Here is a 13,561-nt window from a genome sequence, read left to right on the forward strand (position 1 = left end):
TTAAGCTGAATACTATTCACCAGGCTATTGTTGCTATGGCAGTGTGTTCTTGGTAGGAAAAAATCTTAGGAAGAGAAAAGAGCCTGCGCCGGCCAAATACCTAACCTAGTAGAAAGCAAGAAAATGCCGGCATCAGCTGAATAGGGCCACTTGGCAACGTGTTCGATTTCCACCAGCGCCAATCCCAAAGCAAACCTTTGGGCCAATGCCGCCATTGACTTTGATGTTATGATACCATCTGTGCAACATATTATATTGATGCACCACGAATAGAATAAACAAGTTAAGTGGCCGAGGGAAACCATTATATAATATAACCAAACAGCTGGAGATGGGTAGGGACACTCGCCCATTGACGGGTGCGTGCCAAAGCAACTGTGGGCAGTGGGGGATTATAAATGTAGTATAATCCACTAATAACTGCCCAGGTGTGGGAGTGCCTAGGCCCCCCTAGGGGGATTGGAAATGTATTGCCGCTTGTTTATGTTGTACTCTCCACTGTGAGATGGAAGTACAATCAATTCCATCGCTGGAAAATCCAAAGAATGAAGATGAATGACATGCTCTTATTATACCTACCAATTAAGATTGATTTGAAGAATTGGACGATGACTACAACAGGGTCTTGGGGAGAATGGAGCGATCTCGCAGAGGTTGCTGCATGAGCCTCCACTTACCATATCTGTGTGCAAGCCCATGTCGACGCTGACTCATGGCCATCATTATCCGGGATCAAACGAGGCAGAAGAATCCCTAGTGTTCCTGGATATGGTGAACCCTATTGGTGTATCCATCACCTTCGCTGAAGGCTCTGGCAGGCAATTAAGGACATGGAGTGATTCCACACACCTCCAATGACCTAGGTTGTGCCATATATGGCGTCAGCCAAATTCTTAAGGCTCATGTTCCTCCATTTTGTGATAGGATGAGGTCCCTATCTACAAAAAAAAAAAAAAAAAAAAGGCAAGAAGCTTGTACTGCTGCTCTCGCAAGTGTCGGTCCATATTGGCCGACGACCGGCGTCTTGATAACTATGATGGTCGTGTTGAGGGGGGTTTTAAGCACCCGGCGAAGTCGGATAGACCCTGTAAAATGCCGATCGGTGGGTACCCCTCCTTGTGTTCTCATTGGGGGGCACGACTATTTGAACACCGGCGACAGCGTCTGTCAACGCGAATCATATACAAATATATGGGCCTCCTTATCAAGCCCGTGTTAGATAGCATGTTTCCCACCCCCATCGGACTGTCTCTACCGTCCTGCCGGTAAATGGCCCAGGCCTGGGGGGATACTCATGAATCCTTGAGGGCACCTGCATGCGATGTCTCCATGGATCCATTTTCTCTTTCTCTACAAGGACGAGGTTTGCCGAGATAAATAACAGAGCCTTCCCCCACGTCGACGGGCTGACGGGCTGCCTTGGTGGATTGTCTTGAGGCATCACTCGGAACTCAAAGCGCGCTCTCGGTATACAAACGACGCCATGTCTGACGAGAAGTCGCAGCGGGTCATGGCCACTCCGCCCAGCGTGTCTTCGGACTATGAGGGCGGCAGCCAGCCCAGCATACCGCAGGGCACCAAACACAACATCAGTTCGCGCCAGGCTCAGATGATTGCCATCGGCGGAGTTATTGGCACCGGACTGTTTGTCGGCTCGGGTCAGGCGCTCGCCATTGCCGGGCCCGTCTTCCTGTTTGTGGCCTACTGTGTCATATGCTTTCTCGCCTTTTGTGTCGCGTCCGCCACGACCGAGTTCAACGCCTACCTGCCGGTCCCCGGAGCCTCGATCCCTTACTACGCCACGCGCTTCGTCTCGTCCAGTCTCGGCTTTGCGGTCGGCTGGCTACACTGGTGGACATGGGGTGTAACGGTTGCATACGAGGTCACGGCCGCGTCTATTGTCATTAGCTATTGGCCAAACGATGTTCCTGAAGCCGCCTGGATCACTATAATGCTAGTGGTCATTATCGCCATGAACTTGATGCCTGTTCACTGGTATGCCGAGGGCGAGTTTTGGTTTGCTTCGATCAAGGTCTTTACCATTATCGGACTCTTGATCCTATCAGTCGTGCTTGTCCTTGGTGGCGGACCAAACCACACTCGTCTGGGATTCTGGTATTGGCAGCAAGATCCGGTGAACGAATACCTGGTTGGCGGCTCCGCGGGAAGGGTGTGCGCATTCATCATGTCTCTGACTCTAGGCGCTTTCAGTTTCCTCTTTGGACCCGAGTACATTGTATCGGCCAGTGGAGAAATGAAGAACCCCCGGAAAGACGTTCCAAAGGCCATGTTCCACTTCACATGGAGGCTCATTTTCTTCTACGCGCTCTCGGCGTTGGCGATTGGACTCATCTGCCCGAGTAGCGAGCCCGGACTCACTGCCGGTGGTAGCGGCGCTGCTGCCTCGCCATGGGTGATTGCTATCCAGAAGGCTGGAATTCGGGGTCTCGACAGCGTTATTAACGCAGCTATCATGACTTCGGCGTGGTCCGCTGCCAATGGCGAACTATTCATGGCGTCTCGCGCGCTCTACTCGCTCGCATTGGTCGGGAACGCACCACAAATCTTTGCTCGCTGCAACCGATACGGCGTGCCATACTACTCTGTCCTGTTGACGAGCTGTCTGTCCCTCTTGGCCTATCTGAATGTCAAGAATGGCAGCAGTCAGGTGTTCACCTGGCTTGTGAGTCTGGTCAATGAGTGTGGTTTCATCAGCTGGATCATTTGCTGTGTCTGTTTCTTCAGATTCCGCAAGGCCTGCAAGGTCCAAGGCGTTACCAACCTCCCCTACCAGAGCCGCTTCCAGCCATACGGCGCATGGTTTGCCATCATCTTCACTACACTCTTGGGCCTCTTGAATGGACTGCCGGTTTTCTTCCCGGGCAATTTCACGGCAACCTCGTTCCTGACGGACTACCTTGGCATACCGATTTTTGTGGTTCTGTACTTTGGACACCGGATCTACAATCGCCACGAGCCGTGGGCGAAACCCGCCGAGACAGTCGACCTCACGTCTGGCTTGGCAGAGCTAGAAGCGCGAGAGGTGACGTTGGCGGCAGCATCATCCCCAGAAGAAAAGTCGACTATGAAGACTGGGCTAGACAAGCTATCTGCCGTATGGGGTTGGAAATGAGCAAATAAAGAAATCACAGGTGTAGCAAGTTATGATAATCTTTTTGGCCAAAAAATTTCAAAAGATTCAACGATTGTGCATGTATCTCAAAGCGTTACGTGGAGAACAAAGCTATGCGCAACGGCAGCGCTATAATAAAATGAACAAGACGAATTGAACTCGCTGGGAGGTACTTTCTTTTCCCTTGAGACTCCATATCACTTTTGTTGACCGCCCTTCAAATGGTGCCTCGAGGACTTTTTTCACATACGAGGCATTTTTCTTTTCCAACCTGTGGATTGTCGGGGCGCCTAGTTTCTCGGAGGCAAGAAGCCACCAGTGGGCTTCACGGTAGGGATGGGGAAAGAGCCTGTGAATGTCGACATTAGCATGGTTCATTGCTTATTTGCATTTCTTCAAGGTCGTTGGGTAACAGTCGCTTACCGGTAGGCTTGCCGCCACCCTTGCCCTTCGGAAACATCCTTGTCAGCCATGTCTGTCAGGTTGTTTTAGGAGTGCATAACACTCACCTTGCCAGTTGGGACTGGGAAACTGCCAGTGGGCTGTTTTGATCTTGTTAGTGGCCGCTCTATCGGATATTGACAAGAGTGAGTCTCTCATGTGCATCACTTACCTTGCCAGTAGGGAATGGAAAGCCTCCAGTAGGGAGGCCTGGGAGACTCGTAGGGAGCAGCTGACGCTCCTCAATCGCGGCACCGGTTGGCTAATACAATCAAGTCAGTCACATTTCATGTCGAGCGTTTGATGTATCTTGTGGTTTCTGAAATTCCTCGTGAAATTGGAGGCGTCAAAAATCTCAACATGTTGCTCACCTTGGGTCCCTTTCCAGTGGGCTTTCCGGTGCCCTTGCCCTTGCCCGTCGGCTTGCCCGTGTGCGAAGGTTTGCCAGTTGGCTTGGATCCTGTGGGCTTTCCAGAGGGAACAGTAGGGAGAGTCGGAATTCCTGCAAAAGGTCAGACAATGGGCACAAGCCTCCGAGTACCCTTACTCGACTTACCAGAGGGGATCGGGGGCGTGGGTAGGTCAAGACCGGTGACGGCAGCCGGGGCGGGGGCGGCGACACCCTCGCGGAGCAGAGCCGCAGCCAAAAGAGCGAAAATGAGACGAGTCATGTTGAAAAGACTGTGGGTTTTGTGGACAATTGTTCACGATTATCTAGTGCTTGCCAGTGGTGTGACTATCTGGAGAAATGAAGCGGCTCCTTCCACGACTTTATATACACCTCAAGACAGGAGGCAACAAAAGAAATTTGCACGGAATATCTATTTCAAGAGTGCGTCACACATTATAGATTGAGTATATGCAAGATTGCTTGGAAATATGTATGCCTTTCAGCTATAATGATAATATTGCCTTTGCGACATTGAATGCCGAAAGGCTCGACATCACAGTGGCTCGCCTACCTCTAGCTTGATCTGTTAATATTGGCACAAGTGTCTGCTTGAACTTGCGCCCACCGGCGAATCAAGACCTCGGCTCGCGTCCAGCTTAAGCGAGTGTCTGCATTCAGTATTCTTTTCAATCGCATCATTATATATGCGACGGATGGATTAGGCAAATTGGGGTTCCAGTGCGACGTCTCGGAGCCAAGAAATCCGTTGCTGGGCGTCCGCAGGCGCCGATGCACGTTCGCTGCGACATGGGAGCGAGCGGCGAACGAATGAAAGGTCTTGGCACTCAAACATCTATAATCCCAAATAGAGTTTGGCTTGATTAAGGGGATCTGCGATCATCTCGCCAATTTTGAAGACTTGGCTTTTCTATAGCAAGGGCGGTTATATGCCAGCATGTGTGTTTTATGCCGGCGATGATCAGGGGTATCTCGACCCGAACGAGGGCCCCGGTCTACCGACCTGGCATGCCTAAAACTTCTCCGCAGCATAGAATAGTTAATTCAGAAGCCGATCGGGTTGATTCATCCATTGGTTCATTCTTCAGTGGTGCGGATAAACGGGGAATTGGCCGCCCATTACTTAATCCGTAGTCCGTTAACAAAAATGGCACAATCATAATGCCGATTCATAGTTCCATGTCTCTATGGGATCATCCCAACTGGACCTAATGCAAAAGGCTCAGGGTCCTATGCATCGACTTTCGGAACAAGTCCTTCTTCATAGTGGCGCTCAACGACAGCTAACCACGACTGCCGACCCAAACTCCACTGGGCTTCCGAGCAAATGAGCCGATGTGACCTTTACTTCCTGTTTCTGACCAGTGGGTTTTGTGCAGAGATACTTGAATGGTAACCGAAAACGACAACATCCAGAGACGGCTTCCGGCCAAGTTGTCAATACTCGGGCTAGTCACACCATAGATCATGAAATAAGTTGTCTTACCGATGGCATCATCTTCCAGCCTCATCGTTTAAGCTTGTATTCTATAATGGACACGGCATTTGTCTTGGCCCTGGTCCACGACTTTACCCGGACTTTGGAAATATGGACTGGACGCGCGTACGTAATCTCTTGTTATACCGGGCTCTCAAAGAAGCTTTCTGGGAATGGACAGGTACGAGCAACGTTGAACCAGATTTCATTAATTCTGGCAAACTAGCAGGGGAGTGAAGTTGTCAAAAGTTGAAGCGAGTGCCAAGACCTGACAACGTTGGCTGATCTAGATCTAATTCTGGGGCCAAGGGTGACATCAGAGTTATCAGTAGGCTGACCTGGATTGGAATTGACTATATCGCACTGCTATCAGAGACCAATGATCTGGTACCTAGTCTTTCTAACGAGTATGGTGTCATTGATTCATGATCTTTGATCACCAGCTTCTCATAACTTCCAATCCTACTTGGTAGTAAAAGAGCTCTCTTCCTTTAGCCATTGCTCCATGGTCAGCATTTGCGGGTGATCAGCCCGTCTCGCCCGAACGTCCGCCTGGTAGCCCTCGTCAGCAAACCAACCAATCATCAACTTGAGCTCCGTGACCATGTAAGTCAGGACGCTGCCCAGGAACGAGTAAGCCATGGGCAATGGGCTTCCGGTGGCCCTCTCAAAGACCCCGCTCATCTGCTGCATCGTCAACTCATCACCGGCGAGACCCTATTCGCGTCCTGTTTAGTCTTGCTCATATGGGATCTCGCCGCGGGAGGTTACCGTTCTGTATACTTACAATGGCACGGTTGTTCCACTTCTCCGGGTTTTCAAAGGCTTTCGCAGCAAAGACTCCAATGTCCCTGGTGGCAATCCACTGCGTCGACTTGCCCTGGAGCCAGTTGCTCATGGCAGCCATGAAGACCTTGGTGGGCATGCCAGGCGCAAGGTTATCCATAAAGGCAACGGGGCGCAGAACAGTCCAGGACATGCCTCCGCCGTTGCCATTCTTGGCAGTGACGTCCCGCAGGTAATTCTCAATCTGGTACTTGGTCTGAAAATGCGGAATGGGCGTCGGGTTGTTCCAGGAGCGCTCGTCTCCGCCCCGCTCGACGCCGCTGTACACAAAGTACTCGACTCCCCTCTTCATGGACTCATCGATCAAGGCCTTGCCCTGTGCTACCTCGGACTCAGTCGTGACGCCCTTGCCCATGGAGATCTGGACCGAGTAGACGCCCCAAACGGGCCTCGACTCGACTCGCTGGGCCTCATCAAATAGTGCTGGACAGTTGTCCAAGTCGCCCTGAACTATCTTGATAGAAGGAGACTTCTGGGCCAATTTCTTGGCACCGGCACTTGTAGCATTTCGTGTGACTGCCAGGATTGTAAATGCGTTGGTCTGTAACTGGAGCAGAGCATCGACAACGGCACCGCCTTGCTTGCCTGTAGCACCAGTAATGAGGAGAACTTTGGACATGATGTTATCAAAATTTGTCGACAGGGAATATGGATTCTATGCGTATGAAAAGAAGCTGAAGAAGAGGGAGATGTTTTTGGATATCGTACGGTATCTGAAGTGCAGTCATTCCCCGTTCTTGTTCGCAGTTGACAAGAAATACTCTTTTTGGCGAGAGGTAAACAAGATGACTAAGTCACTTCGGACTTGTACCGCGCCACCGCGGAAAGATGTGTCATTGTCAAACCTTATGTGCTGGCTGTGACCGGCTGGGTCAGCACTTCCTTCGGAGTCCCGAGAGACGTGCCACAAAAAGCAATCGCGTCCGGTGGCGTAAGCCACCGCATATTGATGATCCTAACAACAGCAGAGGTTCCGGTTTGTGTATATCAGGGTCTGGTCGCGGTAGCACTGTTTGGGAGGTGGAAGGAACGGATCTTGTCAATCTTGTTACCTCTCTCTCGCATACTCTTGTTGTTCCCTCTAGGCAATCTTCTCACTAGGCTCGAGCTCTCATAATCCGACTGTTGTGTTTCCCAAAATAGATCCGTTCGCACAATTGTCATGGCATCAAGACGAGGATCCGGTCTCCCCACCGTCAGCAGGCTCATTGCAGGCTACGGCAGCCTCTCCGTCCCGACGCTTCTGGAGCCCCTCGCTGACAACTTCCATCATCGCGTGCTACCGGAAAGTCTGGACATGCCTGCGCGGGACAAGGAGTCATTTGCCCAGCATGCGACCGGCGTCTTCAGTATCTTTGAAAAGTTCCAAATGATCCCAATGTCCACCTACGAAGACCGCGAGTCTGGCACGGTCGTGGTGCATACGCGCATGCAGGGCACGATGAAGCAGAACGCGATGGAGTGGCGGAACGAGTGCATCATGCTGATCGGCCTATCGGAAGACGGCAGCCAGGTCGTCGAGATCACCGAGTTTGTCGACAGTGCCAAAGCCACGCAGATGCGGCAGAAACACGCGCCCGAAGTGTTCAACGGGAATCCCCCCGCCACTGGGCGGCTCGAGAACCTTATCCCTAGCTTTAGACAGATCGCCATGACTTGCATAGTATATCAGCTGGGATTGTCCTTGACGCTATTTCTGATTGGCAAACTCCCAAAGGTTTGGTAGCACAGGAACGAGGTGAGGAGGGGGGGCTGCCGCGTTTTGGACAAAAAATATTGCTTCTCCTTCACGATTGCGTTTTCACGTGTAAAGCCATGTTTTATTATCAAATACTCTACAACGTGGGGAAATAATGGGACTTGCGTAGGAGCTTGGTGAAATTAGCAATGCAAGGTTTCGTACATCCTAGAATAATGTGGGCATTTGCATCTAATTATGCTCAGAGTGATGATGATCAATAATGTCATGGATTATTCTCGTATTCACGGATACACACAGTGTAGCATCAGTATTCTCACAGGGCATAATGGGCATGAGTCTTTATGTTTCTTGGTTCTCTAAAATTATTCCCATTCATCGGAAGATGAGTTCGGTGCAGTAGCGCAGTCATAATTTACGTGTACAGAGATGAAGAAATCTGCGTATTGTCATTCATTGCCATCTATGAAAGACATGGGAGTCTCGTCGCTCGACAGAAAATAAAAGAAATGAAAGATGATTGAATAAATGTAGTATACCGAAATCAACCCGCTGCCAAACATCATTATGCGATATGTCTTTTCGAATCCCCAGTAATCACTTCCGCTCCATACAAGTTACATAACTCCATGCCAAAGGTGAATTCAACGACCATCCTCTTCCTTCGTCCATCTGAAGCCGTCATCATTCAATTATTGCAACTATATTAGAACATGCCATCCCATATTTTTGCCTTGGTCATGGTGCTGATGCTTCACAGAGAGATGATTGTCTGCCAGAGCGCAACGGAGCCGGCCACCATGGGCATGATGAGCCGGACCGTGTTGTAGCTAATCCACTTGCGGGCATAAGACTCGGCCTTGGCCACCTCGACGCCGGGCTGGCTGCCCTTGGGCTCCTTGAGGGCGTCGAGCTTCTCATTGATGGGCTGCATGTTGGCGGCCGAGTGCAGCACCGTGACGAGGTGGCAGGTGGCCGCCAGCGCGTACATTTTCCAGTCGCCGAGCCGGTAGCTCGAAGACGACCCTGCGCAGTAGGCCGTGTAGCCGTACCCAAAGATGCCGAATGTGCTAATGGGCCGGAAAAAGACATTGCCCACCTGCCAGAAGACGGGCCACTGCCGGCCCAGTAGGCGTGCGCGCGCTGCGTGGTCCGGGGACGAGGGCGCCGGGAAATCTACCAGCAGCGCTGGTACGCCCATGAAGGACTGGGTGATGGCATTTCCCAAAAGGATATAAGACAGGGCAATGGTAGTGCCGACGACAGCTTCAGGAGCAATGGAGACCATTTTGGCGGTTTGTTTGTGGATTGAGATTAAATCGTTATGAACTGTAGTCGTTGAAATAACCTTGAAGAAGACGGTACAATTATTCTTTTGAGCAAAAATTGCGAGTTTCTATCGTGAAAGTTGTTGCAGGTATGTGTGCAAAAAATAAAATCAATACAATGACCAGAAAATCAACATTTTTACTCTCAGTCTGGTGCAACGAATCAATTATAGAAAGCTTCATCCAGTGCATCAGACGATAAAAAGGAAGGAGTCGTCCGATATTCCTGTCAGCTCACTCTCGGCCAACAACAACATTTCGGAGTCCCTGGGCTAGGACCTGCCTTAGCGGTCTAAGCCATGTCAACCCTGTAAGACGCTGCCCGGCTGAACCTTATCGAGGGGTGGCTTGTCTCTGGAAATAGATTGTCAACCCTCCTGACCGGACAACCGTTGGGGAAGAAGCTTAGGTGCGGCCAAGAAAATGAGATCGTCAGACAGTTACACGGCAGTTCACTCGGGTGACGGCGAACCGAGTGGATGGGATGTCATCTCTGGCGTCATCAATCCCGAGACAATGCATGTACCAAAGCAACACAAAACGGCAAGGTGGCGAAAGTCCAACCCAAGGGGGAAAACGAAAAATAAAGGAGACATTACCTGCTAAATCTGCCATGAATATTTACAGGAACGAATCATGATGTATAAGAAGTATAAGACTTCGCGTACATAGAGGAGCTAGGCAATCAGACAAGACCTATGCGTGGTGAACAATCTGGAATATACCACTAAAGAAACAAGCGCTTGTGGTCCTTATCATTGATATATGTCAATTTATCTCTGTATGTAATATAAACCAGATGTGTGTGTATGAACATAGCTAAGCTGGCGGGGAAATCCCTCTCATTAAATGCAACCTCTTTTAACTCCAACTGAACTGGTGATAGCCTGACCCAATCCATATGCGTAGAAAATGTGTGGCAACAAGGACAAGAAGAGCGAATGGGACAATACTAATCCATCAATGACGCATGGCCCGTTTCCACAGTCTTGACCCAATGTGCCATTTTCTCCTGCTTTTCCGAGATTGTAATTTGAGGTTTTCGTACCGCCTTCTCGTCGGCAAAAGTCACAATGGTTGTAGTCTCAATATCCAGATGATCTTCTGGCAAGCTGGCGGCCTGGCCCAAGAAGTCTGCCCTCTCCTGGAGGTCCCGAGCCTCGGACTCGGCCCAAAGTCTCAAAGCCTCTTGCTTGCGCTCCTCACTCCGGGGCTCGAAAGCCATCTGGAAGGGGTCGGGCTTGATGATGAGAAGCGAATTAGACTTGTTGAGCGGCACGGGGAGGTTTTGGCCCGTGCTGGGGTCAACCTTTTGCTTCAAGTTGAAGCACCACATGAGCGCACCGCAAGCGACGACCAGCTCGTCCTGCGTCAGCGTCATGCCCAGGCATTGCCTCTGACCCCAACCAAATGATGACATTCCCTTGATGGTTGGGAACTGGGTCAGTGGCTCCTGGTAAGTAGGCCAGCCAGGTTCGATCCAGCGCTCTGGGCGGAACGTCTCCGGGTCTGGGTACTTGACAGGACTTCGTAGGAATGCCCTGCGGATTTTGTTAGCGATTGGCACAAGCTCCAAGTACGTCGTCATAGTAGACTTACCAGTCCAGTGGCAGAATGCGTGTTCCTTTGGGTAGGAAATAGCCTTGATATACATCATCCTGCTCCATTTCATGAGCAACACCTGCAGCTACTGTCAGTATCATTTGCTCTGTTTGAAAATAATTCATTGATGACTTCTTCATACCAGTTGGTACGTTTGGCTTCCATCGCATAGTTTCTTTCAGACAGGCACGCAAGATTGGTAGCTTGGGCATGTCGGCAATGGTTGGCAGCTTGCCCTCGCACTGTTCATCAATCTCCTGCTGTACGCGGGCTTGCCACTCTGGGTGGTGGACCATGGAGACGAGAAAGTACGACAGGGGGCCGGCGACGGTAAAGATGCCCACGAGCGCCAACATGCCGAGCGCCGACGAGCTCTCGTAGTCTCCAGAAAGCACGTTCTTGCTCTCCATCTTTTCGAGATACTGACGCGTCCAGCAAGGGCGTTGCTGGCCTGCCTCGACCTTCTTGCGTGTCGTAAGGAGTCGCTCCATCCACCAGGCCTGCTGCTCGTCATGGCGCTTGCGTTCGGCTTGAAGCCAGGGGTTGAAGTGCCAGGGCAGGTGCCAGAGTGGTGTCAAGACGTTTGTGATGGGTCCCGCCGGCGACATTTGTGTAAGAAGCCCCCAAGCGCTCTTGGTACAGTACTCGCTCAAGCTGGGGTCGTCCCAGGTCAGTGTACACATGACCTTTGATGCCATATCTTCCAGAGAGAATTGAAAATTGTCGGGGTTCTCAATGAGTCGTGCCAGCCATCTCTTTGCCTCGTGGTTCATGATTCCATAGTATTGCGCATTGCTTGCTTCGGTGAGATACGAATGTTGAAGCTTGCGTTGACGAGCCCAGTATTCTGAGGGCATCGGATTAGCAAAAGGTATCACAACGTTTAACACCATTGAGAAATGACTCAATAGGAGTAGGGTTATTTTTGTTCTACTTACGATTTCTACCCATTAGTGGTAGATATTCCATGGATCCATGCGAGCTCTTGGAATCAAAGAGTGACCTTATGACAGGGCGATCCGAGTTGTGCTTGGCCTTCTTTACCAGGAGATCCTCAATGACCTTTTCCTCGGAGACGACGAGGAACTTGGCGCCCAACATGTCCGTCATATAGAAGCCCTTGTTGCCAGAGTAGATCTCTGCCCACTCTTTGAACTTGAGCCACATGAATTGGATAGGCAGGTCGTGGATGCGTCCAACAAAGGGCATCTGCCTAGGGCCTATCGGATACTTGGCATCATTTTTCTCCTTGTAGGACTGGTACGCCTTGAAGACCGTGAAGCCGATCAAGACGGCACCAAGGATGAGTTGCGTGACCAGTTGCATTGTGTTGTTGTTTCGATGCAAGATCTTACAACACACACACAAGTTGGATGTTGATGATGGTGAGAAGGTAAAAAAAGAAAAGAAAGGAAAGATACAGTTGAAAGGGAGGAGAGACAATGGGAGTAAAGTAAGTTAACTAGCACGTTTGGTCTCGGTTTCATGGGGAAAGGATATATAATCTCGATATATGGGCACCCCCAGCTAGCTTAAACCCGGCAGCAAAGACTCTGAATTCCTGCGCAACCCTCTTTATTTACAGATCAAATAGAAGTACCAGCCATGAAAGTTTAGGAAAACATTCCCATTATGGAAACACCATGGCAGCTCAGCCAGCCCAGCTTAGAAGATGATGGGATCAGCACTGCAAGGGGTAGTTCACGATAGACTCGAGCCTGTCTGTCTGGAGGGACTAACAGAGTACATGATTTTGCCAATTGGCGCTGCACGGCAAAAGCGTTGCGAAAACAAAGGCGGGCCGCGGGTACGTACATGTGCTCATGGGCCAGCAGCGAGCATGGCGAACCCCTCCTCGAGATTCTCGGTTTTTAAACGCCCCCTTATGCCGAAAGATGCATGGAGGGTGGGAAGGGCGTCATGCCCGTATCGGCTTATCGATCCAATTGCTGGCCTTGGCTTCTTGAGTGAAAGCTGTGGGATGCACATGGGATTAGATCGCAAACCGTGTCTCGCCCTTCATGTATCAACTCTAGACTTCGCGGCAGCGTCGGGGCTTGCATTCGTGTGAGGCTGAAGATGCGCCCATGAGAGTATAGTAGAAAGCATAAGTGATTGCCACTCATTATGTGTCTGGATCTTTTTGCCCGGCGCGCAGCTTTTTGCTTGGGACTTATCACCATTTCCGGGTCATCGACGGCGGCCAAAGCATTTCCATGGTTCTGGGCCTGCGGCTTTTCGATAGCCGCAAATGTTTATGCTGCCGGGTCAGATATACCCGCTTGTTAGTTTCATAAGCGACTATAGAGTGTGCTTTTGCCAATGGTGCCAGAGAAGCGATCTACCAATAATAGCAGCATATCATATTCGGCCCATTGAGCTAATCGGATATCCGAGCGATGAGGCTCACATATGGCATCATGATGACTTTTCTGCCTCTCTCTAACTGGCCTTATTTGCGAGATGCAGGAGAATGCCAAGCGTTCACTATTCTTCTTGTTGTCCTATCGTTTCTCTACACCCTCCTTCGCGAAATACACATCAGGCGGCGGTTGGTGTTTTAGTGCTGAGGTGTGACAAGAAGGCTGTAAAACCCCAGAAAAAGGTGACGACTTGAGGAACTTGT

General features: G+C 50.5%; 6 protein-coding genes across 6 annotated transcripts; 2 read left to right on the plus strand and 4 right to left on the minus strand.

The window, feature by feature from the left end:
• Positions 1-1,483: 1,483 nt before the first annotated feature.
• On the plus strand, positions 1,484-3,133 carry PFICI_02737 (uncharacterized protein; the record flags this gene model as incomplete). Its single annotated transcript, XM_007831318.1, has 1 exon — positions 1,484-3,133. The coding sequence occupies one exon, from the start codon at positions 1,484-1,486 to the stop codon at positions 3,131-3,133; it is 1,650 nt and encodes a 549-aa protein (XP_007829509.1).
• Positions 3,134-3,423: 290 nt separating this feature from the next.
• Positions 3,424-4,245, minus strand: PFICI_02738 (uncharacterized protein; the record flags this gene model as incomplete). The annotated part of the gene is made up of 6 exons (XM_007831319.1): positions 3,424-3,482; positions 3,557-3,608; positions 3,643-3,675; positions 3,747-3,836; positions 3,946-4,076; positions 4,131-4,245. 6 exons carry the CDS (start codon positions 4,243-4,245, stop codon positions 3,424-3,426), a joined length of 480 nt encoding a protein of 159 aa, XP_007829510.1.
• A 1,677-nt stretch (positions 4,246-5,922) lies between these two features.
• PFICI_02739 (uncharacterized protein) lies at positions 5,923-6,925 on the minus strand (the record flags this gene model as incomplete). The annotated part of the gene is made up of 2 exons (XM_007831320.1): positions 5,923-6,177; positions 6,248-6,925. 2 exons carry the CDS (start codon positions 6,923-6,925, stop codon positions 5,923-5,925), a joined length of 933 nt encoding a protein of 310 aa, XP_007829511.1.
• Positions 6,926-7,468: 543 nt separating this feature from the next.
• On the plus strand, positions 7,469-8,032 carry PFICI_02740 (uncharacterized protein; the record flags this gene model as incomplete). The annotated part of the gene is made up of 1 exon (XM_007831321.1): positions 7,469-8,032. One exon carries the CDS (start codon positions 7,469-7,471, stop codon positions 8,030-8,032), a length of 564 nt encoding a protein of 187 aa, XP_007829512.1.
• Positions 8,033-8,759: 727 nt separating this feature from the next.
• Positions 8,760-9,293, minus strand: PFICI_02741 (uncharacterized protein; the record flags this gene model as incomplete). The annotated part of the gene is made up of 1 exon (XM_007831322.1): positions 8,760-9,293. The coding sequence occupies one exon, from the start codon at positions 9,291-9,293 to the stop codon at positions 8,760-8,762; it is 534 nt and encodes a 177-aa protein (XP_007829513.1).
• Positions 9,294-10,285: 992 nt separating this feature from the next.
• PFICI_02742 (uncharacterized protein) lies at positions 10,286-12,261 on the minus strand (the record flags this gene model as incomplete). The annotated part of the gene is made up of 4 exons (XM_007831323.1): positions 10,286-10,874; positions 10,933-11,014; positions 11,078-11,782; positions 11,874-12,261. 4 exons carry the CDS (start codon positions 12,259-12,261, stop codon positions 10,286-10,288), a joined length of 1,764 nt encoding a protein of 587 aa, XP_007829514.1.
• Positions 12,262-13,561: the final 1,300 nt, after the last annotated feature.

The sequence above is a fragment of the Pestalotiopsis fici genome (assembly GCF_000516985.1).
Source record: "Pestalotiopsis fici W106-1 unplaced genomic scaffold PFICI_Scf_2, whole genome shotgun sequence".
Taxonomy (NCBI): Eukaryota; Fungi; Ascomycota; class Sordariomycetes; order Amphisphaeriales; family Sporocadaceae; genus Pestalotiopsis; species Pestalotiopsis fici.